Here is a 24,012-nt window from a genome sequence, read left to right as displayed (position 1 = left end):
CCCAGCCCCAGCCCCAGCCCCAGCCCGCCGGCCCCGCCCCCCGCCGAGTGCATGAGGTTGACGCTACTTTGTTGCACCTGGAGGGAAGAACGTATGGGAGAAGAAGGTGCGCGGGGCGCGGGCCGGGCGGGCGGGGGCGTCGCGCCGGGGCCGCGGGGGAGCGGGTGCACGCGAGGGGGCCGGGTCTGCCGCGAGGCCGCGCCCCTGCCTCCCTGGGGATGAGCTCGCCCTTCCCGAGCCCGCAGGCCCCTCCCTGACGCGCTCCCCCTCGGTTTCCCCCTCCCGGGCCGTGGCCCCTCCTCCCTTTCGTCCCCGCCCGCCCCGGCCGGCCCCGGCCCCCCTCCGCGTGCTCGGCCCACCCGGGGCTCGCACTGGGGCCCCCTTATCCTGTCTCTAAGCCGGCCGGGAAGAAAGAGGTGCTGGGGAAGCCGCAGCCCTGGTTCCGAGCTCTCTGCCCAGCTCCGTGACCTTGAGTCAGGTGCTACGTGCCAGGCCTCAGTTTACCCACTTTACGATCGGGGACTGGGTGGTTGCCCCTCGGTACTGATGGTTGGAGGCCCTGATGGGCAGAGCAGAGAGAAGCCTCCTCCAGGGAACCGTCGGCAGTATGCTGGGGCCCCTACCCCCTCTCCCTGCACCAAACCTAGTGCCTGCCATCAGTCTTGGCTGGGAGGCTGACTCTCAGCTTAGTCTCCTCTTCCCCTCCTTTCCCCTTCCTGGGGCCTAAGGATTGGGTTGCAGGACAGTTAAGGGTATGAAGACCCCCAGGACTCCCTCCATGGGGTTGCCTTCCCTAGGTTCCCTGGCAGCCGTGACAGAGGCTCACCTGGTCCAGTGCAGGTCCGGTTTCCGCCAGCCCCTCCAGGCCTGCTCTTCCCTAGGGCTCCTGCCAGCCCTCCCCCAGGCCCCTGAAGGCCTGCTTGGGGCAAGTGCCCATCTCACTGTCACCCCTACCTTAGGTCCTTGCGTCGTCGTGGAGGGCCAGGCTGTGACCTGGGAGCCTAACTGTGTGACCAGGCAAGCCTTACCCTCTCCAGGACTCAGTCTCCCCATCTATACAACGGGAAGGAACAGGTTTGGGGGATCCTCCAGGGCCCACCCAGCTCTGAGGATACCAGGCCCCTAGAATGACTAAGCATGCCTAGTGGCTGGCTTGAGGAGGTGCCAGGCATCCCCAGAGCAGGTGTCTGGAAGTGCCCAGCTCTGCATTCCCCAGGCCCTCCTAGGCCAAGGCAGAGCCGAGATTGAGATGAGGCCAGCACCTCTGGGCTTCCTGCCTTTCTGCTCCTTTGGGGTCTTCAGCCCTAGATACACCAGCCCAGCCCTGTCCAGTCCTTGCCCTTTCAAAGCTCCTCTTCCTGGACAGGCAGGGGAAGAAAGGGGCTGTTACAAGAGTGTCACCTGCTTCCTTATCTCTAAGTTCTGCCACTTTCTTTCTCCCTATTGACCTTGCCAGACAGGAGTTGAAGCAGAAGAATGCTGTTGTTGGAGAGTGGACATCTTCTGATCCTCCTCTTCCGTTTACAGACAGGGAAACCAAGGCCCACAGAGGCTTAGTGCCTTAGGCAAGATCTCAGCAAGGCTCTCAGACCTGTGTGCTTTCTTCTTTTGCTAGGCGCAGTGCCTGGGTGCTGCCTGTATATGCACGAGGATGTACAGGTCTACATGGGGTGGGCAGGGCAGGCTGGGCCTGCAACAGACGGCGCCTCCGAAGAATGATTCCTGACTCCCTGTCTTCCTTGCAGGAAGTGAGTTGCCCATGTGTGCGAGCTGCGGCCAGAGGATCTATGATGGCCAGTACCTCCAGGCCCTGAATGCTGACTGGCACGCAGACTGCTTCAGGTAGGGCAGGCTGGCCGGGGTCGGGGTGCCCCCAAGCAAGGCCTGCCAGAGACAAGAGGCTGGGTCAGCAGTCTGGGAGACCTGGCTCTTCCTTCTGCCATCTCTGCTTGTGACTTCCAGCAAGTCCTTGGCCCCCGTTTCCCCATCTCTAAAATGATGCATTTGGATAAGAAGGTCCCCAAAGGCCTTTGGTTTTGTCATTCTAGAGCTCTAAGGAGAGGAAGGGAGAGACCTGCATTTGCACCAGTATCACTGAGTTTACCGGCTCCTAGGCAGGGGGAGGCACTGGAAGGCCATGTGCCTCTGCCTTCTGGGTCCTCATGCTCCAGAGAAGGAAGGGGGATACAGCCCAGGCGCCAGGCTGGTTGTGAACATGCACAGCCCAGTCAGACCAGCCCCTTCTTCCAGAAACCAACTCCAAGCATAAGAGAGTGGGGTCAGGGGTGTGGTCATGCACATCGGACCCAAAGGTGGCCCAGCAACCCAGCAGGACCATCCTGAGAGGCAGGTGCAGGGCACAGCCTTCAAGTTAGCAATAACCAGAACCGGGGTCTCAGAGACGTGAGATTTTTCCACATGGAAAAGTGTGGCGGGAAGAAATTGCAGGCAGTGGGCCTGGCAGGTGCTAAGGGGTGGTGACCAGGCCGGGGCCAGTCAGCAAACAGCAGAGTTGAGGTGGGAAGGCATTGATTACCAGCTAAAGGGGTTTACTTTAGGCAGTGGGAACCTCTGACAGGTTGGTTTTTTTGTCTTTCGGAACAACGTCCAACATTTTCTGCAATTTAGTAAGAGCCAGGCACCCTCCTAGGACTCTGTCTGGTTTGATATCGCGTTGTCGTCATTCATGGGGACGAGGTTAATGCTCTTGAGCAGAGTCACATAGCCAGCGAGTGAAGTGAGCACACAGCGTCCACCCTGGTTGGTGAGGCCAGAAGAGAGGCAGGTGCCAGGCCCCGGGGCTCCCAATCAGGAGTTTCCAAGGCCTTCAGGGAGGAAGAGTGCTCTGGGTAGGCAGAGAAAACCATCCGCACAGAGACAGAAATGGGAGTAGCTCATTTGGTTGGAAAAGAGCAAACAGAGGAGGCAAGGTTGGGATTAATTTGTGAAAAGGCGCTAAGGCCAAGATAAGGACCTTCCAAGGGCAGCAGGGAGTCAGCTGAGGGTTCGCAGCAAGCAGGGGAGGAACGTGGGTGGAAGTGCTATTGAAAAACACCAACCCAGTGGGCAGATGGTGGTGACTTGGCAGGGAAGGGATTGTCACAGTAGTCAGGGATCTGAGCTCATAAGGCCTGACCTAGGACAGTGACTACAAATGGAGAAGAGGGGACAATACTGGCTAGTAGTCACATTAGCCACTGTTTACTGGGCGCTCTGAACATTACCCTTGACCCTGAATAACACAGGTTTGAACTGCACCAGTCTACTGCAGGTTTTCTACAGCACGATACTGTAAACGTCTTTTCTCTTCTTTACGATTTTCTTAATAACGTTTTCTGTAGCTCAGTTTACCATAAGAATACAGTGGGTACGAAGTATCATGTACACCGTGTGTTAGTTGACTGTTCATGTTACGGGGAAGGTTTCCAGTCAACAGGAGGCCGTGAGAAGTTAAGTTTGGGGAACTGAAAGTTACACGTGGATTTGGGATTGTGCGGAGGTCGGTGCCCCAACTCCTGCGTTGTTCAAGGGCCAACTGTATTTCATTAAGTCCTCTCCATAACCCTGTGAGGTACCACTAGTTGTGCCATTTGCACAGGCTAGAGCTAGGGCTGGAGCCTGTGTTGGCCTCGCTCCAAGTCCTCGCAGAGGTCAAGAGGTGAGGGGTGCAGGATAGCTCGAGCAGCATCTGCAGCCGAGCAGCATCTTGCAGCCGTCTGGGCTTTTGCCCTGGGTGCTGGGGAGGATGGTCGTCCTTCGGCTCTCTTGGAGTTGGGGATCGGGTTGATGATGAGCTGTGCCCAACCACATTGACTTGCAGTGCAGCGAGCCATCCCGGGTAGCTGTGCCCGGCCCAGAGCTGGTGAGGTGGTCTGAGACCCCTCAGACATGGGGAGGCGGGAGAGGCAGCTCACTTGGGGACACTGGGGCAGTGTGCTGAGATGGTGGGCGGGATTCAGGATGGGGCCTGAGAGGAATTGGGAAGAACTTTGGGGACCCCTGTGCTGAGGATGCAGAGGGAGGTAAAATCTGGGGAGACATGGGGGAGGGCCAGGAATGCAGCCACAGAAGCCACAGCAGGGAAGCAGGGGGTAGGCAGGATATACTAACCTAGCTTTGAAGGGGTCCCTGCCCCGCAGCCCACAGCCCAGAGAGGAGGAGGGCCCCAGGTCAAGGCAGTAGGGAGGAGGATGTGCTGCCATCCTGAGTGTGATGGGGGTTCAGGGAAGGCTCCTTCAATGAGAGAGGGCTTCCAGGCATCCACATTCTAGCTTCCACAAGTGCTCCTGACCCAGTGGTGTGTGGTTCTCCCAGGAGCCCCTAAATGTGAGCAAGGCCAACAGTGCCCTTACCCCCAAGTCAGAGGAATCCCTGCCTGCCCAACCCCCATGGCCACCAGGCTCTGGACTCTTTACTTTCTTTGTCCCTAGGAGCCTCTCAAGTGCCCTGACGTGACACGGGGCTGGCACCAGCCCCCAGGCCCCAAAGTCCTTGCAGTAAGAGCCTTGTAAAAGCACAAGGGCGTGCCTCTGGCACCAGCACTGGGGGTCACCATCACTGCAGGGATCCTTCCCCGGTTCTAGCTATCCTTCCCGGTCATGGCCAGGCCCAGTGGTCCAAGCTTTGCTCTGTTCCAGCAAAGCTGTGTGTGGGAGGTTCCTTCCCTTAAGCCAGCCGCGCACAAACCCGAGGGCCACTGTAGCTCTGGTGACATCTCCCCAGAGGCCAGGTGGGCTGGCCCCGGGCGAGGAGGGGTGAGCGTGGAGCTGGCACAGGGCTCAGAGCCTGGGCCCTGGGAAGCAGCCCCCCCTTCCCCCATCTGGGGGACCTCTCAGGCGAGGACGACAGACTGTCCTGGAAGTCAACCTCTGTTCCTGTGGGAGCGGCACCGGAAGAAGCAGCTGCTTCGGAGCTTGTTCTGTCCCCAGAGAGTCCCCAGCCTCTGATGCCTTTGTCCAATCAGAGGCCCAGGGGCCTGGAGGGCGCTTTCTCAGGTGTGCAGGGCTGACGGCTGGGGGAGAGTGCAGGCCACCACCTTCCTGCTTCCCTGCCCGCCCCAGAGTGCGCCCAGGGAGGAGGCCCCCCAACTGCTTCCTGTTGTGGCCCTACACTAAGTCCTCCTCACCCATGGCTGCAGCCTCCTCCCCTGCTCTGTGGCCACGCTAGCCCCACCCTCTGCAGCCTCCAATCCTGAGGGCCTGGAGTAGGATGGGGAAGCCACTGGCTGGTCTGGCTGATTGCACTCCTGCGCTGCCCCATGCTGCAAAAGATGCTGGCCCTGAGGAGAAGCCGCTTCCTCAGAGAAGCCAAGTGAGTGCAGAGCCCCTCCCTCCCCACCTGTCCCAGATCTCAGGCAGGACCCCTGGTGTGAGGGCTCCCCAGGGGGCTGGAGGGGACTGGATGGGAGGCAGACCTACCTGGGACTAGACTGCTGGGCAGGAGAACTGAAACTCCTTGGTCACCATTGGGGGAAGCAGCAGGCTGACTGCTGCTGAGACTTTTGACCCTCTGGTCTTCTAGTTGCTCTTTCTTCACTCCTGGTATCCAGGGATGTGGCCCTGGGTGAGGGCATCCCTGGGAGCACACAGGGCATCCCTGGGAGCACGGACCGGTCACTGCAGAGCTTGTCACTGCCCTCCAGTGCAGCATCTCCCTGCCCTCCCCAGGATCCTCCTCTGCTGCCGGAGCCTGGCTCTGTGGTTGCCTGCTCTCCAGGACAGGACGGGTGCCCAGATTGGGGCAGACAGACCGTCCTCCAGCGGTTCCTTGGTCTGGCCCTGGGCCATCTCCCAGCACCCTCAGTGCCTGGTGCTCCTGCTGGGGGGCAGCAGCATGCGTGGGGCACCCCTAAGAGTCAGGCCTGCCTGCCTCACCTTCCTCCCCTGGCCTGAGACTGGATATGAGCTTGGGGTGAAGGGATGGACAGCGCCAGGGCTCCTGAGTGCCTTCCACACACACAGGTACACCGAAGCCCTGAGTGCCAGAACCAAGCTGCTCTGTGGGCCTGGGCTAGATCCCCAGTGTGAGAGGCAGGCCCAGCGGGAGTGCCCTGGGGCCATCCTGGGATGCTAGGGGTGGGACCTGTTCCAGGTTTAGCGGGAACACTTACATTCTCCCTGGGGTCTAGCATTTGCGGATGCCTGGCATGGGACCTCAGAGAGCCTGAGGGTTGGTGGCAGAGACTGGTGCAGCCAACAAAAGGCTGGCGGTGCCGACCGCGCGGGGGTGTTGCAGACGGTGTGTGGGAGCACCCCCGCCAGGTGACTGAGTAGGCTTCAAGGAAGTGGTGACCAGGGAGCCGACTACGCTTACCCAGCCCTGGGGTGAGTCAGCGCGGGGTTCTCCGGGGCTGCTGCGGTGAGGAATGTTTGTGCGGGAGTGAAGGGATAGGAGTTTGCAGGCTGGAGTCGAGCATTCTCTCCCGAGAGGAAGGCAGCTGCTCTGGAGCCCCCACCAGCCCACCCACCCAGAGCCAGGCGGGGCCGCTTCCTGCAGCCCTGCAGCCCTGCAGCCAGGAGCCGGGGGAGACTTCTGCGGGGACATTGCTGTGACCCGATGAGCGATGAGCGATGAGCGTCTGTCTAGTCGTGGAAGGGCAGAGTGAATCACTCACTGGTGCCCGGGGGCGCAGGCGGAGGAGCCTCCGCAAGGTCAGGGCACCGCGACCGCCTCTGTGCGGAGCCGGCTCCTCTGCTGAGCACCTTCCGGAAAGGTTAGAGCCCCCGCCCCCGCCCCCGCCCCCGCCCCCGCCCGGGGCGTCCGTTTCGGGATCCCCCACGTCCTGGCCCGCCGCACACACGCAGCAGTGAGGTGCACGCCCCCTAAGGGCGCCCCGGGCGGGGCAGGGCGGGGGCGGGCGAGGAAGGGCTGCGCATGACGTCATGGCTCCAGGCCAGTGTTGCTTCCGCTGCCTGCCCCTGCGTCCCACCGCGGTCTCCCGAGGCCCTCCCTCCCCCACTCCCACCTCTCCTCTGGGGAGCTTATCAGACCCCCCTTCCACGATGCACCCCACCTCGTGCTTCGGAGCCCTAGCATTCGGTGCCTTCTCCCCCCAGCCCCCAGCGGCCCCTCCCCTCAGGCTCCCAGACAATGGGGGAACTGTCTGGATCCTCTTAAAGGGACAGTGTCCCACCAACACTCCTGGCTGCCATCCTCTCCTTCCCCTTCATCCCCAGTTCCTTTTTTTTCTTTTTCTTTTTTTTTTTTTAAGATTTCATTTATTCATGAGAGACACAAAGGCAGAGACGCAGGCAGAGGGAGAAGCAGGCTCCATGCAGGGAGCCTGATGTGGGACTCCGTCCTGGGACTCCAGGATCATGCCTTAGGCCAAAGGCAGATGCTCAACTGCTGAGCCACCCAGGCATCCCTATCCCCAGTTCCTAAAGAGCATCAGTGAGTACAGTTAGTGTGAGACCATGTGCTGGCTGCAGAGGTTGAGGGTTCCCTGGCTGCCTGGGCCCCAGGCAGTCTTACTCAGGCCTCAGTCTTTCCTACCCTCCTCTCTGTTGGATCATTTCCCTACTGGGCGTGAGCTCTGAGCCTGGTACCCTGGTCTGTCCCCACATGACCTTGTGCTCAAACAACAGCAGAGCTGAGCACATCCTCTGCTCACTACTCTAGCTCAGATGAACCTATGCACCCAGGACCCTCAGTCAGGCTCTTCAAAGCCCTGCCGGCTCTCTGGCCATCATGCATTTCTGCATTTGCTCATCTGACTTAGCTGAGCTCCTGGTCCCCATCCAACTCACTCGTGGGTGGAAGGGAGCCAAGCATGTAGGTCTAGCTCCTGGCCTGTGGGAGCGGGTGCATCATTTCCCCCCAGCCAGGCCTCTACTGTAGCCCCTCCTGATGGGGCGGGGGCCCTGGCCTTGATCACTGCACATCTGAGTGTTCTGTGTATGGTGTGACTGACGGCTCTTCTGAGGGAAGGTGCAGGCACTGGGGCCCTGATTGAGCTGGAGTTAGCAAGGCTGGCCAAGCCCCCTTCTTGGGGCTGTGGCCCCCAAGGGCTGGATGAGGTCTAGGAAACAAGGAGATCTGTCTTCATTGATCCTGGTTGATGTCTGCTGAGCCAGATTCCTGCCTTATATCATAGTGGAACAGGGAGTAGTTTTGCTGTACTCTGTGATGCCCATCACATGACCTTGGGCACATCGGAGCCTCCAGAGTTCATCTGCCTCAGGGCGGCCTGTGTGAGTTAAGTAGGGACCAGCATTTGGTAGGTCTCTTCATAGCTCTGCAGGATCACTGCCATCGGCACCAGCCCCACCTGAGTCCTGGGTGCCCAGGTTCCCATCTCCACCTTACACCAGACTTGTGAGCAAGAATAGGTCATTTCCCTTCTCTGGCCCATCTTCCTTGTATGACAAGATATGAAGAGCATCTCTCACCCTGGGACTGATGGAATTGGCCAGATGATCTGGTGCTCTGGGTGCAGAACTGTGGTGGGTGGTTGTACAGGCTGTGCACTGCACAAAGGCTTCCAGCTGAGGGGCTGAGGGAGGTGGAAGCCATCCCTGACTCCACCTGCTAAACCCTGGGCCCCAGCAAAGGCTTCTTCTGACCAAGGGGTGTGGGGGGGGGGCAAACATTTTCTGATTCTTCCAGAGGCCCCTGTAGACTGCAGCGAGGCCCCTGTAGAGGCCCCTGTAGACTGCAGCTAAATCCTGAGCCCCAGCAAAGGCTTCTTCTGCCCAAGGGGGGGGGGGAGGCAAACCTTTTTCTGATTCTTCCAGAGCCCCCCCCCCCCAGCTGTGGGGGGCTGGGCCAGATTGAGTCCCTGGGCCTTTCCCACCCAGGTGTTGTGAATGCAGTGCCTCCCTCTCACACCAATACTACGAGAAGGATGGACAGCTCTTCTGCAAGAGGGACTACTGGGCCCGCTATGGAGAGGCCTGCCACGGGTGCTCGGAGCACATCACCAAGGGGCTGGTCATGGTGAGCGCCCCACCCCACTCACACCCCACAGCCGCTGCTGGCACTCGTGCATCCTCATGGGTTTCCCTCCTCTGGTTCTCTTCTGTTCCTTTTTTCTGTCTCTGAGTCCCCCTGCCTTCTGAGCCCGTTGGTCTGTCTATGCATAGAACCAGCCTTCTAGAGCTGGCCAGCCAGGCCCCCAGAGTTGGTTTGGGGCTGCCCTTCTGAGAGAAGGCCATGGGGAGGAGCTGTGGGGGCTGAAGGATCATCCCTGCCACCCTCCTGCCAGGTGGCTGGGGAGCTGAAATACCACCCCGAGTGCTTCATCTGCCTCACGTGCGGAACCTTCATCGGTGACGGAGACACCTACACGCTGGTGGAGCACTCCAAGCTGTACTGGTGAGCGCCCCTGGTCCCCTCCAAGCCTGGGGTCCCACCTTCCACACCAGGGTTCTTCCCCTTCCTGGGTGGGGCAGTTGTTAATAGAAGGACAGTGAAGTGGTCACTGAGAAGAGACCCAGGAATCACAGTGAGAATGCGTCAGATGCCTGCTCTTCCATGTCACTGAGGTGCGGTTCTGGCACAGACCCTGCAAACTTAGGCCGAGTCCCCAACAGGACTGCCCTCACGTCGGACAGCAACCCCAAGTTCGGGGGTTCCCACAACACCTCAAGCTTGATAATTCACTAAATGACTCCAAGAACTCAGGAAAGCCCTATACTTAGGATTACGGGGGTTTTATAAAGCCTACATATCCCTTCGTACGAGGGCCAGCCAACTGTAGTGACACTGAGAGTGGTCAAGTCTGGGAGGATCCCCAGTGTAGAGCTTCCACACATTTTCCCCCACACAATCGGAGCATGTGACACCCCCAGCCATCCTGGCATCACCAGAGTTTTTATTGGGGTTTCATCATATAGGCATCATTGATTGATTCATTGGGTGCACGATTGAACTTATTTTCTAGCCACTCCTGGCCCCACCCCCACCGCCTCCAAGGTCGGACTGGGTCACAGGCACCCCCCCAGTCACATAGTTGGCCTTGCCCGCAGCCAGCCCCCATCCTGAGTCCTCGGTTCACACAAGCTCAGGTATGGTCTGAGGGACACTCGGATTCCAAGGATTTAGAGCTACTTTCCCAGAACAAAGACCAGGCAAATTCTTTATTATACAGTGCTGATAAAGCTGGATTCCCAGGCGGCATGGCACAGTCCCAAATGGGCTTTTAATGACTTCCTCCTGAACTGGATTTAGTCACTGGCCTTGTCCTGGCCAGTTTATAGCATAATGGGAGTGGACAAGCCCAGAATGACTGAGCTTTGGCGAGGGGCAAGGCCTGGGCCGGGCACACTCAGTTGCTGCTCCAGGACCATCAGGCAGCTGCGATCCTCCTGCCATGGAAGGGGTGGGTTTTGCAGGGGGTGGGGTGGGATTTGGGTGGAGGGGTGGGAGTGCTGTAAGGGGAAGTGGGGGGGAGAGAGGAGCCTGGGGCCGGGAGATGGGGGTAGTAGTGATGCTGGCAACTGCCCTGACACTCTTTTCTTCCCCCTCTTTGGGTCTCTGCCACCCGCGGCCCTTGCAGCGGGCACTGCTACTACCAGACTGTGGTGACCCCCGCCATCGAGCAGGTCCTGCCTGACTCCCCCGGCTCCCGCCTGCCCCACACAGTTACCCTAGTATCCATCCCCGCCTCACCTCATGGCAAACGTGGCCTGTCGGTCTCCATTGACCCCGCCCACGGCCCGCCAGGCTGCAGCACAGAGCACTCCCACACCGTCCGCGTCCAGGGGTGAGTGGCTGGCCAAGGCGGCAGCCTGTCTGGCTGTGGCCGTGGGTGCTCTGGGTGGGCGGCTGACACTAGGGCTGGGTGAGCCTTTGGGCGCAGATAGAGAACCCAGCTCTGGGACACCTGGATGGCCCAACTGGTTGAGCATCTGCCTTCAGCTCAGGTCATGATCCCGGGGTCCTGGGATCGAGCCCCACGTCAGGCTGCCTGCTCAGCGGGGAGCTTGCTTCTCCCTCTCCCTCTGCCACTTTCCACTTTCCCACTTGTCTGCCTGGAGCATGCTTACGTGCTCTCTTGCTCTCTTTCTCTTTTTTCCTCTCTCTCTCTCAAAAAAAAAAAAAAAAAAGTGGCCATAGAAAAGAGATCAGTTACTTTCAGGGGGGCATGCAGCTGGTTTCTCAACAGAAACCATGGAAGCTAGAAAGCAGCAGAATAATATATTTGATGCACTGAGCAAAACACCATCAACCTAGGATTCTATCCTTGATGAAAATACCCTTCAAGAAATGCAGAGAAATAAAAACATGTTAAGGCATACAAAACCAACATTTAGTATGAGTAGGTCATGCCTAATGAAGATTCTAAAGGATGTAGAAAAGGTTTTAAATATGAGAAGAAATGCAGATTAAGGAGCCAGCTCCTGTCGCCAGCATGCTATGTGATGCTGAGCAGCCCCTTGTCCTTTCTGGGCTTTAGGGTCTTTGTCTCTACATTGAGGGAGTTGGGCACCTTGGAGCCTTCTAAGAGTTCTCTTAGGCCTTGATCTATTCCTTGAGTAAAGTAGTTTTAAATGTCCTCCTGAGCGGGCCTGGGAGTCAAGTGCCAGCTTCCATTGGATCCAGTGAACACTTCTCACATGGCTGTCAGGTCCCGGCACTGTGGTGGGGCCCTCTGGTCGGGAGGGGAGTGATGCTGGGGAAGGATGCGTCTGGCCTTGACCCTGCCTCTGCTCCCCCAACTTGAGCATCAGCCAGGGCAGCAGGTGCCTCATATACACAAGCAGGCACACAGACTGGTGAGAGAGATGGGGAACTCCCAGACCAGCTGGTCTCAAAACCAGGCAGACTTTTAGAAACGGAAAAGCCGATGGCACCTCCTCTCCTGCGTCCCTCACCGGATGAGGGTTCTCACCAGCCAGCATCTACTTTCCCAGCAATTTCGGCATAGACTGTGCCCCTTAGAGAAGCAGCCCAGCCTGCCCAAAGACTGCTGACCAGATTTACTGGTTTGTTTGTTGTTGTTGTTGTTTTAATATTTATTTATTTGACACAGAGAGAAAGCACGAGCCAGGATGGGGGCAGAGGGAGAGGGAAAAGCAGGTTTCCTGCTGAGCAGGGAGCCCAATGTGGGACTCGACCCCAGGACCTGGGATCATGACCTGAGCCTCCCCAGGCAGCCCCTCATGAACCTTTTTCTTAAAGGCCCCAGTCTCTTTTCTCTTCCACCTCTCACCCCTTCCCCATCTCAGGGCAAAGGCAAAGTAAACATTCCTTAAAAAGCTTTCATGAAGACAAAATGAAAACACAGTAACCAAAGAGTTAAAAGAAGCAAGTAAATTTGACAAATTGGCCACTCCATGAGTTAGATTGTGGGTGTCATCATGTGGCTCGGAGTGGGCAGCCAGCCCCATCCTGCTCACTCTGGAGGAGTGGAAGCCTTGGCCTTATCAGGGCAAGTTTGGGAACCAGGAATTCAGTGGATTCAGACCCTCTTAGGGCCCATCTCGTGACGCTTGTCTGCCTGGAACATAGACAGTTGGAAAGCTGTCTGTCTGTCCTCATGGCAGACACAGCACTCTGTTGAAGGGGAGCCCCTGAGCATCCTGTATAGAGTAGCAAGTACTTCTTTCCCTCTGGTTTGCCACCCACAGCATACATCAGTAATCGATTACAGAATTCCTCCTCACCAATCCAGAACTCCAGACTCTATACAGTTGTTGTCTGTCAATCATGCAAAATAGGATTAATTTGCTGCCTCACCCCGATTTGATTCCCGTGGCCTTGGTTCCTGTCAGGGCTCCAGTGGACAGGCAGGCAGGGGTTTGATCACTACTCTGTCCCCACAGAGTGGACCCAGGCTGCATGAGCCCAGATGTGAAGAATTCCATCCACGTGGGAGACCGGATCCTCGAAATCAATGGCACACCCATCCGGAACGTGCCCCTGGATGAGGTACGGGTCCCAGCCTGGCAAGCGGGGATTAGAGGTGGTGCTTTCATGCCTGACTCCTCCCCCACCTCCCTCTCCGCCACCTTGGACTCACCTGTCCACACTCCTGCTCTCCCCAGATTGATCTGCTGATCCAGGAAACCAGCCGCCTGCTCCAGCTAACTCTTGAGCATGACCCCCATGACACCCCGGGTCATGGGCCAGGGCCTGAGCTCAGCCCCCTGGGCTCCCCAACCCCCACTCCCAGTGGGGAGGTGGGCACCTCTTCCCGGCAGAAGCCTGTCCTGTAAGTCAGCCCCTTGTCGTATTTACTTTCATTGGCATTGGGCTTCAGGGCTTTGGGACCTGCTCGCTGCCCTCAAGGAGGTCTCAGTCTGGTGGGGGAGTCAGCCCTGCAAAGAAGCAGGCAGCAAAGGTTGCAGAGGGCTAAGAAAGGGGAAGGGTCACGAGACGGGGGAAAGTAGGGGACTGAGCTCCCCTCGCTGGGGTTTATATGGCACTTCTAGAATGGACCAGCGCCCTGGCTCCAAGGAGCAGCCAGCAGGTAGCTCAGGACATGGGAGCATGGAATGTCTTTGGGGAGTGGCGGGTCCCCTAAAGGCTGTTGTGGCAAAGAGATGTGTTTCAGAGAGCACTCTGGTCCCCTGTGCACAAGGGTGCTCAAGGCCAGAGATGGCTCACAGGCCATGGCAGGGGTCCAGAAGGAGGTGCCAGGGGCCCCAGACCCTCTGAAGTGGGGGGAGCACATGGAAGAGACCCAGAGCCAGCCTGGTCCTCACTCCACTTAACCACAGGCCTGCTCAGGACTCCTGGTGAAGAATTTTGCGGGGATACCCTCTGGAGAAACCACTTTTAGTCTAAGAAACAGTGGTGCCAAAGGCCTATATTTCCCCCTCCTGTGCATTTGTCTGGAGCTCGAGCTGTCCTGTGGAGCCACCTACATAGCAGGGTTACAGGCATCCTGGACAGGACCACACCCTGGGGCCAAGGCACCCAAGTCCTGGGAGATAAAGCTTCTGACCTAGGGTCACCAGGCAGAGAAGACCGAGGATAGACGGTCCTACAGAGGGCACCCGCAGGATAGCAGGCCTAGGACGGGGCTACGGTCATTGGCATCAGGATGGGGCTTATGGCTTCCCAGGAGAGCTGCCCTGTGCCACCCTCTCCTGGACTGGGGTAGGGGTGCTGCTTGTACATGAACTGTGGATGGGAGCGTGGCAGGCAGGAGGAAGGGGTCAGAGCTGAAGCCTGGTGCCCACCTGCCACCTATGACACTGAGCACCGTGTGTGTCTCCCCAGGAGGAGCTACAGCATTGACAGGTCTCCGGGTGCTGGCTCACTAAGCTCCCCAGCCTCCCAGCGCAAGGACCTGGGTCGCTCTGAATCCCTCCGTGTGGTCTGCCGGCCGCACCGCATCTTCCGGCCATCGGATCTCATCCATGGGGAGGTGTTGGGCAAAGGCTGCTTCGGCCAGGCCATCAAGGTACAGGATGGGCCTGGGCAGGGGTGGGGGGAGAAGTGGGAGCGGGGTGGGAGTACGGGGGAGGGGACAGTCTAGGGGAGACCCATCAGTCCTGCCTGCTTCCAGGAACCCGAACCCACAGTGGAAGGAGCACTGGGCTTCCAGACTCCCTGGCCCCTACTCTCCTCCACCTGGGCTTCCCTAAGCTGGTTAGGGGGAGGGAACCTACTACAGAGAGACCCAGAACTTTATGTGGAGGATGTAGTTGGAAGGTGGGTGGGAAGGCAGCCCAGGATGGCCCAGAAGGCTCCTTCCCCGGGGCCGTGCCCTGAGCCTGAAGCCAACCCTCCATGGCCCTTACACTGCGCACCCCCTTCACAGACTCCCTACACTAACATTGAGCCCTTCCTTGGCTCTAATGTTACCTGGCTGTGTCCAGGCTGGAAGGCTCAGGATTATACAGAAGGCACCCATCAGGCCCTGTTCCTGGTCCCCTTCCCAGGGCAGGGGAGTCCCTGGTGGAACCGCCTTTGGGTTTCCAGGAGACCACTCAGCGGAGCAGAGGAAAGAGCTGGCCTCTGGGTCAGGTGGTCACCTGAGCCCCAGCCATCCCTCCTCCTGCTGGGTGACCTTGGGTGCTGTCAGGAAGCCTCCCGAGGCCCCATTTCCTCACGTATGAGGGAGCTGATAAGTCCTGCCCCATGGGGGCTGGGGACATCACCTGAAAGGCCTGTGGAGACCTACAAGCCATGTGCCTCCTTGTCCCCCGGCAGTTCTGGGGTAGGGCTGGGGCCGCCTGCCAGGCGGGCAAAGAGCAACTCTGTCAGTACCAAGTCTCCGTGCCTCGGTGTCCCCACACAGGTGACACACCGGGAGACAGGCGAAGTGATGGTGATGAAGGAACTGATCCGGTTTGATGAAGAGACCCAGAGGACGTTCCTCAAGGAGGTCAGTGAGCAGAACTGCCACGCCGCCACCTCACCAGACCTCTCCGCTGAGGGGGTGGCCAGGCTTCCGGGAGGATGGGTCGCTCCAGCCACATGCTGGAGGGAGAGAAAGTAACTCGCTGGAGGGTGTCCCCCGGCTGGGGGAGGGGAAGCTGGAGTGGGGGGCACAACCCAAGCAGACAGGCACCGTGATCTGACGGGCAGGGACTCCCACCTGTGAGGTGGCTGGGCCCCTGGTGCCCCGGGAGGAGGGCACAGGGCAGCACAGGGAGGAGGAGGCTCGGGCACAGCCCCAGGCCTGGCCTGTGTGCACCCCCACCAGGTAAAGGTCATGAGATGCCTGGAGCACCCTAACGTGCTCAAGTTCATCGGAGTGCTCTACAAGGACAAGAGGCTCAACTTCATCACAGAGTACATCAAGGGGGGTACCCTCCGGGACATCATCAAGAGTATGGTGAGTGCCAACCCAGTCCCCCACCTCTCCCCTCCCCTCCCATGCCCGCCTCTAGCACCAGGGGCCCAGGACAGGCAGCTGCCCTCCAGGCTTCCTCAGCCCCTCAGTGGGGTTTGCCTCTGGTCTCCAAGGCTCTCCAAACCCTGATTCTGAGCCCAACAGGGAGCCATCAACTCCCAGCTAAAGCTCAGGTCCAGAGAGGGTCCCCACTTCGCCGAGGTTGGAGACACACAGGTTATTTCAGGGTGGCCGTCCTGGGAACCTACTGCCTGGCCCTGCCCTGGCCCAGAGCTGCCAGACTCAGACTTGCCTGCCACAGGGCACAAGAGCTCAGGAAAGGCACCTTTATTACCTCTTTTTACTAGTAAGTGGGCCTTCTTACTATTTACTGTGTTCTGTACAATTCCGAACTCTCTTTAAGGGTTCAGATAAAAATTGCAAATCCAAACCGAGGAAGTATTTGAGGAGGAGCTTATAGCACTCTGGTGCTCTCGGATGGTGCCGCATCTCAGCGTTCCCCTTGTGCACCCCAGATTCCTCACCACCACCCCCAGGCTGCAGCCCCAGCAGGCTCCTAACAGGTGCAATTTCTCAGAAAGGATTCTGTGGTTGAGTGCAGTTTGGGAATGGCGGGCTACACCCACCTGGGCTTCCTCACCACGCTCTGGATCTGTAGCAGCACTCTGCTGTCCCCACCTGCCCAGTGGAGGTCTCTGCGTGGGTGGGGTGAGAGAACCAGGTGTCTCCCCAGATGAGTTGAGGCCAGAGCCCTACTCGCTGGTGCCCTCCCTACAGGTGATCTCATTGGGCCCATCTATCTCTGCCTACAGAGATACACAAAAGTAGGTTCAGATTTTCTAAAAATCTGAAAGATTGGGATTGTGTTGAAGATAGAGGTTTTTTTCCTCCAAAGAGCTGGATCGGGAGTTGCACAGCAGTATCCCCCACCTTGTGTCTGAAATCACATAGTGGAAAATGATACCTTTTTAAAAAGATTTAATTTATTTATTCATGAAAGAGAGAGAGAGAGAGGTAGAGACACAGGTAGAGAGGTAGAGAGAGGTAGAGGGCTCCCTGGGGGGAGCCCGATCCGGGACTCTGAGCCAAAGGCAGACGCTCAACGACTGAGCCACCCAGGCATCCCGGAAAATGATATCTTTGAGCTCTTCACCCCCACCCCTTAGTTGCGGACAGGTGGAGGTACAAAAGAGAATGGGGGGGTCATTGGATTCTCTGGGACACTTGCTCCCTTGGCGTCTCTCTCCCCCCAACCATTCTGCCATCACGGCCTCCGTTGGCCCTTCTCTCCCCACTCCCCCAGGACAGCCAGTACCCGTGGACTCAGAGGGTGAGCTTTGCCAAGGATATCGCTTCAGGGATGGTAAGTGGGCTTCGGGACCGTGGGCTGGGCGATCTGACCCCACTTATAAAAAGATTCTGTCCCACTAACCTAAAACTTTACAAGGAAGTTAGAGACAGAAGCCATGGGGAAGCTCTGGTAAAGAGCAGAGGGGATCAGGTGGGGGTGGGAAGAGTACGCCTCACTCACCAGCTTGGGGCAGGAGGGGAGGTGGAAGCCCTGGGGTGGGGTGGGGGGGTGCCTCAGCACAGCTGCCCCCTGACCTCATGCTCCCTGCCCCCAGGCTTACCTCCACTCCATGAACATTATCCACCGGGACCTGAACTCACACAACTGCCTGGTCCGAGAGGTGAGCAGCCTGGGACCAAGAGGGAGAGAGCGCGGGAGCCCCGCCCTACACCCCTGGCCTTTCTGGGACAGGGATCTGGCTGGCCGCTTCCAGGCCTCTTCTGGCCCGAGCGGAAGCAGCTCCGGGAGGCAGGCTTGGATCGTGGCTCCAGCCCTCTGAGCCGTCAGCACCCCAGGTTGTTAGGAGACTCTGATAAACGGATGAAGGAGAAAGTGATGGGTCATCTGTAATGGCTCAGGCTCATGTGCCCTGCCTTGCCAGACCCGGGGGCAGAGTGGCCAGGCCTACGCCACACGACAACAGGCAACAACAACCGCAGGCCTGGAGGAGGGCCTGAGCACATGGGCTGGCATGGACAAGGCCGGCTTCTGAAAGAGGCCCTGGAGGGGGGCATACTGAAGTGGAGAACTAAGGGGGGGCAGGGAGCCCAGGGTTTGAAGGGTGGGGATGGAGGGGACCATAGGCTGTCTGCAGGAGGCAGCGAAGGGAGGGGGTGGCTGACGGTGCCCAGCTGGAGAGGGGGTGCACTAGTTTCTTGGGGGCTGCCATCACAAAGAACCATGGGCTGGATGGCTTGGAACAATTGAAATGTATTCGGAGGGTTTAGGAAACAGAAAGTCCCAAACCAAGGTGTTGATAAGGTTGGCTCTTAGAGGCTCAGAGGGAGAATCTGTCCCGTGCTTCTCTCTCAGCTTCTGGAGGCGCCAGCGCTCCTTGGCGTTCCTTGGCCAGCAGCCACATGATTCCAGCCTGTGCCTGAGTCTTCACTCCGTGTGTCTGTGCATCCTCTTCTTATAAAGACATCAGGCACTGGATTTAGGACCCACCCTGATCTCGTATAACCTCATCTTAACTGGTAGCATCTGCAAAATCCTGTCTCCAAATACAGTCACTTCGAGATTCTCGGACGTGAATTTGGAGGAGGAGACTATTCATCACACTACAGGCAGGTTGAGATCCAGTCCTGGATGAAGAAGTTCTCCAGGCAGGCGTTTGCCAAATGAAATCAGTACAAGAAGTGTTTGAGGTGATAGGAAAAGCACATGCAAAGGCCAATCAGTATGACATTCAGGAAGCAATGAGTTGGTCACTGTAGAGTTGGCAGGGTTGATGGGAACTTCCAGGAGGCTGTGGGGGCACGTAGGCTTCAGAGAGCAGTGGGCTGTGAGCACAGAGAGGTGGGCGAGGCTGGATCCCCTGTCTCCCTCCTCCGAGGAGCCTGTCAGGCTGCTCCTGCTGGCGATGGGTGTCACTGCAGGGCTGAGCCAGGGTGGTGTGCCAGGGGTGAGGAGAGGGTGGCCTATCCCAGTTTCCACCCCACAACAGAGGGCATCCGTTGAGCATCTGATGAGGAGTGGAGTGGGCAGGTGGCACCAGGAGCCTGTCTCAATGTGGCCCCTGCTTTCTTGTCTCCACAGAACAAGAACGTGGTGGTGGCTGACTTTGGGCTGGCACGGCTCATGGTGGAAGAGAAGACACAGCCCGGAGGCCTTCGAAGCATCAAGAAGTCAGATCGCAAGAAGCGATACACGGTAGTGGGCAACCCATACTGGATGGCGCCTGAGATGATCAATGGTGAGTGGGCCGGCAGGGCTGCAGGGGCCCCCATCCCTGGCCTCCACCTCCTCCGCTCCGCACCCTCCTTGGGTCCTGTGACTCGTCCGTCTCCCATCAGCTGTAACATATCACCACCCACTTGGCTTAAAAAAACAAATTACCATCTAGTTCTAGTAGGAGTGGGGAGTACAGCGTCCGTCTCACCGGCCTGAAGTCAGGTGTTGGCTGGGCCAAGTTCCTTCTGGAAGCTCAAAGGGAGAACCCATTTCGTTTGTAGCCTACAGTCCTTGGCCCAAGGCCCCTTCCTTCAACAAAGGCGAGGACCCTGGCACCCTCTCTGACATCTGTGTCTATCATCAGGTCTCCTTCCATGCCTGCCCCCCTCTCATTAGGACCTCTGTGGTTGTATCATCCTCTGCCCATGTTCAGATCCTGAACGTAATCACACCATCACGTCCCATGCCAGGCAGTGCCTTCACGGGGCCCAGGGAGCAGGTGGTGGACAGCCTGGACCACCCAGGGTCCTCTCTCCCACTCCATTTCTTTTTCATTAGGCCCATCACACGGTGACCCCCAGATGCCCACACCGTGGACTGTAGGGCCCCTGCCTGGGTAGGGGCTGAGCACACACAGGGTCAGGGCAGGTGGAGCCAGGGGCATCTCGGCGCCAGCCCCAACCGGAGTTTTAACATAGCCACCCGCCTCTCACCCCAATGACTTAACCTGCAAAATGGCGCTAACTCCCTACCTCTCAGGGGGGCCGTGAGGATCAGCTACAGTGTGTAAACCAGTTGGAATCTGCTACGTGAGACTAGATGTCCTGGTCGTGTTTAACGTCCTGCAGTCTCCCCATTTCACAGCTGAAGAGCATGAGGCTCAGGGAGTCTGTGTCAGTCCATGGCGCTGCTGTCAACAGATTGCCACAAACCAGGTGCTTTAAAACCATAGAAACGTATTCTCTCATAGTTCTGGAATCCAGAAGTCTGAAGTCCAGGAGAGCCATGCTTCTTCCAGGAATTGTAGGGGAGAACCCTTGCTGCTTCTAGCTCCTAGTGGCTGTCCTGGCATTCCCAGGCATGGGGCCACTGCCAATCCTGTGTCTCTTCCTCCTCACTCTCTCTTAGGACACTTGCAGTGGTGCTTAGAGCCCGTCTAGATAATCCAGGATTATCTCATCTCGAGATCCTTAATGATATCTGCAAAGACCTTTTTTCCAATAAAGTAATTTTCACACATCCCAGGGGTTTGACACGGATGCTTTCCAGGGCCACCATGTGGTCCATGACTTGCCTAGAGTCACACAGCTGGTCAGTGGCCAAGCTGGGCCTGGAACCGCCCCCTGCCCAGAGCTCTCATCCTTACCTCTCAAAGGTTTGCTCAGACCTGGTGGGGGTGGTGGGCAGAGCCTAAGCCTCGGTCCCACGGAGGTCGGTGGCCTCTGCCTCCTGATCCAGCCTCACCTGCTGACAGCTGATCTCTTCATCCAGGCCGCAGCTACGATGAGAAGGTGGATGTGTTTTCCTTTGGAATCGTCCTGTGCGAGGTAGGTCCAGGGATGGGTGGCAGTTGGCTGCAGGCTGGAAGTCTGCAGGGGCCCCAGCCCCGAGGGGTGGAGAGGGGAGCTCCTTGGAATGGGGCTGCCCACAGCAACCTGTACCCCCAGGGGGTGTGGTGCTCAGGCGGTACCAGACCAAGTGTGACTTGCTCTTAAACCTGCCTGGGTAGCGCCCAGCCCCTGAGACCCACCCCCAGCCCCCGCCACCCTGGGTCACTTCTGGGCCTTGTGCTGGACAGATCATTGGGCGGGTGAATGCGGACCCCGACTACCTGCCCCGCACCATGGACTTTGGCCTCAATGTGCGGGGCTTCCTGGACCGTTACTGCCCTCCAAACTGCCCTCCGAGCTTTTTCCCCATAACTGTGCGCTGCTGTGATCTGGACCCCGAGAAGAGGTAAGTGCAGTCGGCGCTCCACCTGCAGCAGCCCTAGGGGTGGGGCCAGTCTCCAGCGGAGCAGAACCCACCATCCCATCCGCCTGTCACCCCAGGCCCTCCTTTATGAAGCTGGAGCAGTGGCTGGAGACCCTCCGCATGCACTTGGCCAGCCACCTGCCACTGGGCCTGCAGCTGGAAGAACTGGACAGGAGCTTCTGGGAGACCTACCGGCGAGGCGAGAGCGGACTGCCCGCTCACCCCGAGGTCCCCGACTGAGCCCAGCCCACTCGGCTGCCCCCGTGCCCACCTCTGGAGGACCCACCCTGTACCACACTCCTACAGGTCGTGGCCCGGGCGTGGAGCCCCCAGCTGGGCAGCAGGCACCCAGACTCCTCCCTAGCACCGGGCCCTGACTTGCCTTCTCTTAGCCTGTGGGCCGTGGCCCCTGCCCCATCTCTGCCCCTGGCCCCAGAGCTGGCCTGGCTGCACACACACCGTCACCTCACCCTGCCTTACCTGTCTTGGTGGGGCCACCCCCTCTCGCTTCTCCTTGCATGAGCTGGAGGGCCCGTGTGAGTCCTGCCCCATCCTCCACCCCGCTGCCCCCAGCTGTCCTGCGCACACTCCCCGTCTGTGGCTTCTCTGAGGCCAGGCCAGTAGACAGCCTCAGAGTGGACCGGTCAGGGCTGAGTTCGTAGGAGGGCACCAAATGAGGGAGAGGCTGCATTCTGGGGTGCGTCACCCCCCCCCCCGGGGGGTGGTGTCTCTGTAGTAGCAGGTATTGATAGTTACCCAAACCCCCAAACAGAGAGGTCTGCCTCTGGAGGGTGGGAGTTCCAGTAGCTAAGCCGCAGGCCTCTCTTGCTTTGGGTCTCTTCATTTCTTTCTCGAAGCCACTTTAGTGAGAAGCAGGTACCAGGCCTCAGGGTGAAGGGAGGGTCTGCTGGGGGAGAGGGGATCCGGATCCCTGGATCAGAGCTGCCGGGAGGAGCCACAGAGGGACGCTGGGCAGAGCGGACGAGGCAGGTGTCCACCAGCATCCCAATCCCCAAAGTCCATCTCAGTGCCCCTCCCGGGCTTCTCCCCAGGCCGCCCCTCCCCGTGGCCCTCTGTCCTCTGGGTTCTTTCTGTGTAATCTATTTTTTGAGAAGAATTTGTATTATTTTTTCATACGGCTGCAGCAGCTGCTGTCAGAGGGCTTGGGGCTTTATTTTTCTGGCGGGCGGGGGTGGGGGGGCCATTTTGTCACTTTGCCTCAGTTGAGCATCTAGGAAGTATTAAAACTGTGAAGCCTCCTCAGTGCACTTTGAGCCTGGAAAACAATCTAAACAGGCCCGTGGGACTGCGGGTCAGGGAGCGTGGGACATGTCCGCCTCCATCCAGGAATCATGATGTCTAAGGAAGAAAACCTAGACACAGAACAATAAAATAAATTTCATACTCCCCAACCAGGATCCCGGTTGCCATATATGTCTGGGGCGCAAGGAGCCCGGAACGAGAGTGGCCCTTTGTGACTAGAAGCCTGGTGGGAAGACGAGAGTGGAGGGCAGGTGGGGACCATACGGGTGGGAGCAGCTTTGGGAGCGGGGAGGAGGAGATGCTAGGGTAGGCACTGCTCTCATGTGATAATAATGTCCTCTCCCGTAAGGTCCAGTCAGGAAAACAAATCGCACTGGTTATTTCAAATAGAGGGCATTAAATGCAAGGGAGTTGTTGACATAGTAGCTGAAGGACAGCAGAGGGGTAAAAAGTGACGCTGGGACAACCCAAAGATGGGGAATTTCAGGAAGGAGTTACTGCCCCCCAGCAGGGGCATTTAGGGAAAGTGAGGGTGACTTTAGCTATCTGGTGTTGGCATATCAAATCACCCCTTAAGTTTGGTGGCTTAAAAAAATAGTGGTTGCTTATGGCTTAAGTCTGTCAATTTGGGAGCAGCTTGGGTGAGTGGTTTTGGTCAAGGGCTCTCCTGAGGTAGGGTGGGTGACCCTGGTTCAGGGTCTCTCCTGAGGTAGGGTGCATGACTTTGGTCCAGGTCTCTCCTGAGGTAGGGTGGGGGACTTTGGTCCGGTGCTCTCCTGAGGTACGGTGGGTGACTTTGGTCCAGCGTCTCTCCTGAGGTAGGGTGGGTGACTTTGGTCCGGGGTCCCTCCTGAGGTTTTGGTCACATACTGTCTGGGCTGCAGTCCTTTGAGGATATGACCAGCTGGAGAGTCCATTTCCAAGGACTTTTGTATGTGTCTCCCTCACATGGCTGGCTGCTGACCAGAGGCCTCAGTCCCTGTCAGGGCCTCTCCACCAGGCTCTTTGAGCATCCCTGCTGCATCCTCTAGAGTGAGCATCCCAAAAGAGCCAAGCAGAAGCTCCCGAGCCTTTTATGACCTGGTCTCAGAAGTCACAGCATTACTTCCACCATATTCCAGTGGTCACACAGGCCAACCTAGATTCAGTGTAAGAGCAGGCTACCCAAGGCCAAGCATACCTGTACCAGAAGGGATCACGAGGTCATCTTGGAAGCTGGCTAGGACCTTGGAGGAAGGAGCCCTATGAGACCAAAGCTTGGATTTTTAAAGTGGGGTTGTTTGTTTTTGAGGGGCACCTGGGTGGCTCAGTCAGTTAAGCATCTGCCTTTGGCTCGGGTCACGATCCCAGAGTCTGGGATCGAGCCCATGTGTCAATCTCCCTACTTAGCAGAGAGTCTGCTTCTCTCTCTCGCCCACCCCACTCATGCTTTCTCTCAAATAAATAATCTTTAAAAAAAATAAAGTTTTAGGGTGAGTGAGTGGCTCAGTCGGTTGGGCATCTGCCTTCAGCTCAGGTCATGATTCCTGGGATCGAGTCCCATGTTGGGCTCCCTGCTCAGTGGGGAGTCTGCTTCTCCCTCTGCCACTCCCCTGCTTGTTCTCTCTCTCTCTTTCTCTCTCAAAAATAAATATAAATATTTAAAAATAAATGAACTTTTAAGAAATAAAGGTGTTTTTGGGGGGAGGGATTGGAGAGCACACAAGCAGAGGAGGGGCAGAAGGAGAGAGAATCTTAAGCATGTTCACACCCAGTGCAGAGCATGACTCAGGGCTCGATT

The 24,012-nt window shown here is 58.0% G+C and overlaps 1 protein-coding gene and 1 long non-coding RNA gene across 4 annotated transcripts; one reads left to right on the top strand and one right to left on the bottom strand.

Moving 5' to 3' along the window:
- Positions 1–23,678, top strand: LIMK1 (LIM domain kinase 1). 2 transcript variants are annotated; one of them, XM_038539084.1, is made up of 16 exons: positions 1–106; positions 1,746–1,842; positions 8,799–8,937; positions 9,206–9,315; positions 10,499–10,705; positions 12,768–12,873; positions 12,990–13,156; positions 14,170–14,353; positions 15,194–15,280; positions 15,602–15,733; positions 17,055–17,114; positions 17,377–17,442; positions 18,861–19,017; positions 20,487–20,542; positions 20,794–20,951; positions 21,047–23,678. In XM_038539084.1, exons 1-16 carry the CDS (start codon positions 52–54, stop codon positions 21,207–21,209), a joined length of 1,944 nt encoding a protein of 647 aa, XP_038395012.1. In that variant the 5' UTR covers positions 1–51; the 3' UTR covers positions 21,210–23,678. The 2 variants fall into 2 exon arrangements, with proteins under 2 accessions (XP_038395012.1, XP_038395013.1); XM_038539085.1 differs by lacking the exons at positions 1–106; positions 1,746–1,842 and adding an exon at positions 5,145–5,310.
- Positions 18,017–20,729, bottom strand: LOC111096192. Of its 2 annotated transcripts, none has more exons than XR_005360532.1 (2): positions 19,748–20,729; positions 18,017–19,247 (listed from the first exon to the last, which is right to left on the bottom strand). It is a non-coding gene; the product is annotated as an uncharacterized LOC111096192 (long non-coding RNA). The 2 variants fall into 2 exon arrangements; XR_005360531.1 differs by having other exon boundaries at positions 18,017–19,240; positions 19,748–20,723.
- Positions 23,679–24,012: the final 334 nt, after the last annotated feature.

Source organism: Canis lupus, chromosome 6, assembly GCF_011100685.1.
Source record: "Canis lupus familiaris isolate Mischka breed German Shepherd chromosome 6, alternate assembly UU_Cfam_GSD_1.0, whole genome shotgun sequence".
Classification (NCBI taxonomy): Eukaryota; Metazoa; Chordata; class Mammalia; order Carnivora; family Canidae; genus Canis; species Canis lupus.
The sequence above is the reverse complement of the archived record's forward strand: the minus strand, read 5'-3'. Positions and strand labels throughout refer to the sequence as shown.

Excerpts from the sequence above, each read along its gene's own strand:
- LIMK1 (XM_038539084.1), top strand. The coding sequence starts at position 52 with ATGAGGTTGACGCTACTTTGTTGCACCTGGAGGGAAGAACGTATGGGA. Across the intron at positions 14,354-15,193 it reads GCTTCGGCCAGGCCATCAAG|GTGACACACCGGGAGACAGG; the intron begins GTACAGGATGGG and ends GTCCCCACACAG. Across the intron at positions 20,543-20,793 it reads TTGGAATCGTCCTGTGCGAG|ATCATTGGGCGGGTGAATGC; the intron begins GTAGGTCCAGGG and ends TGTGCTGGACAG.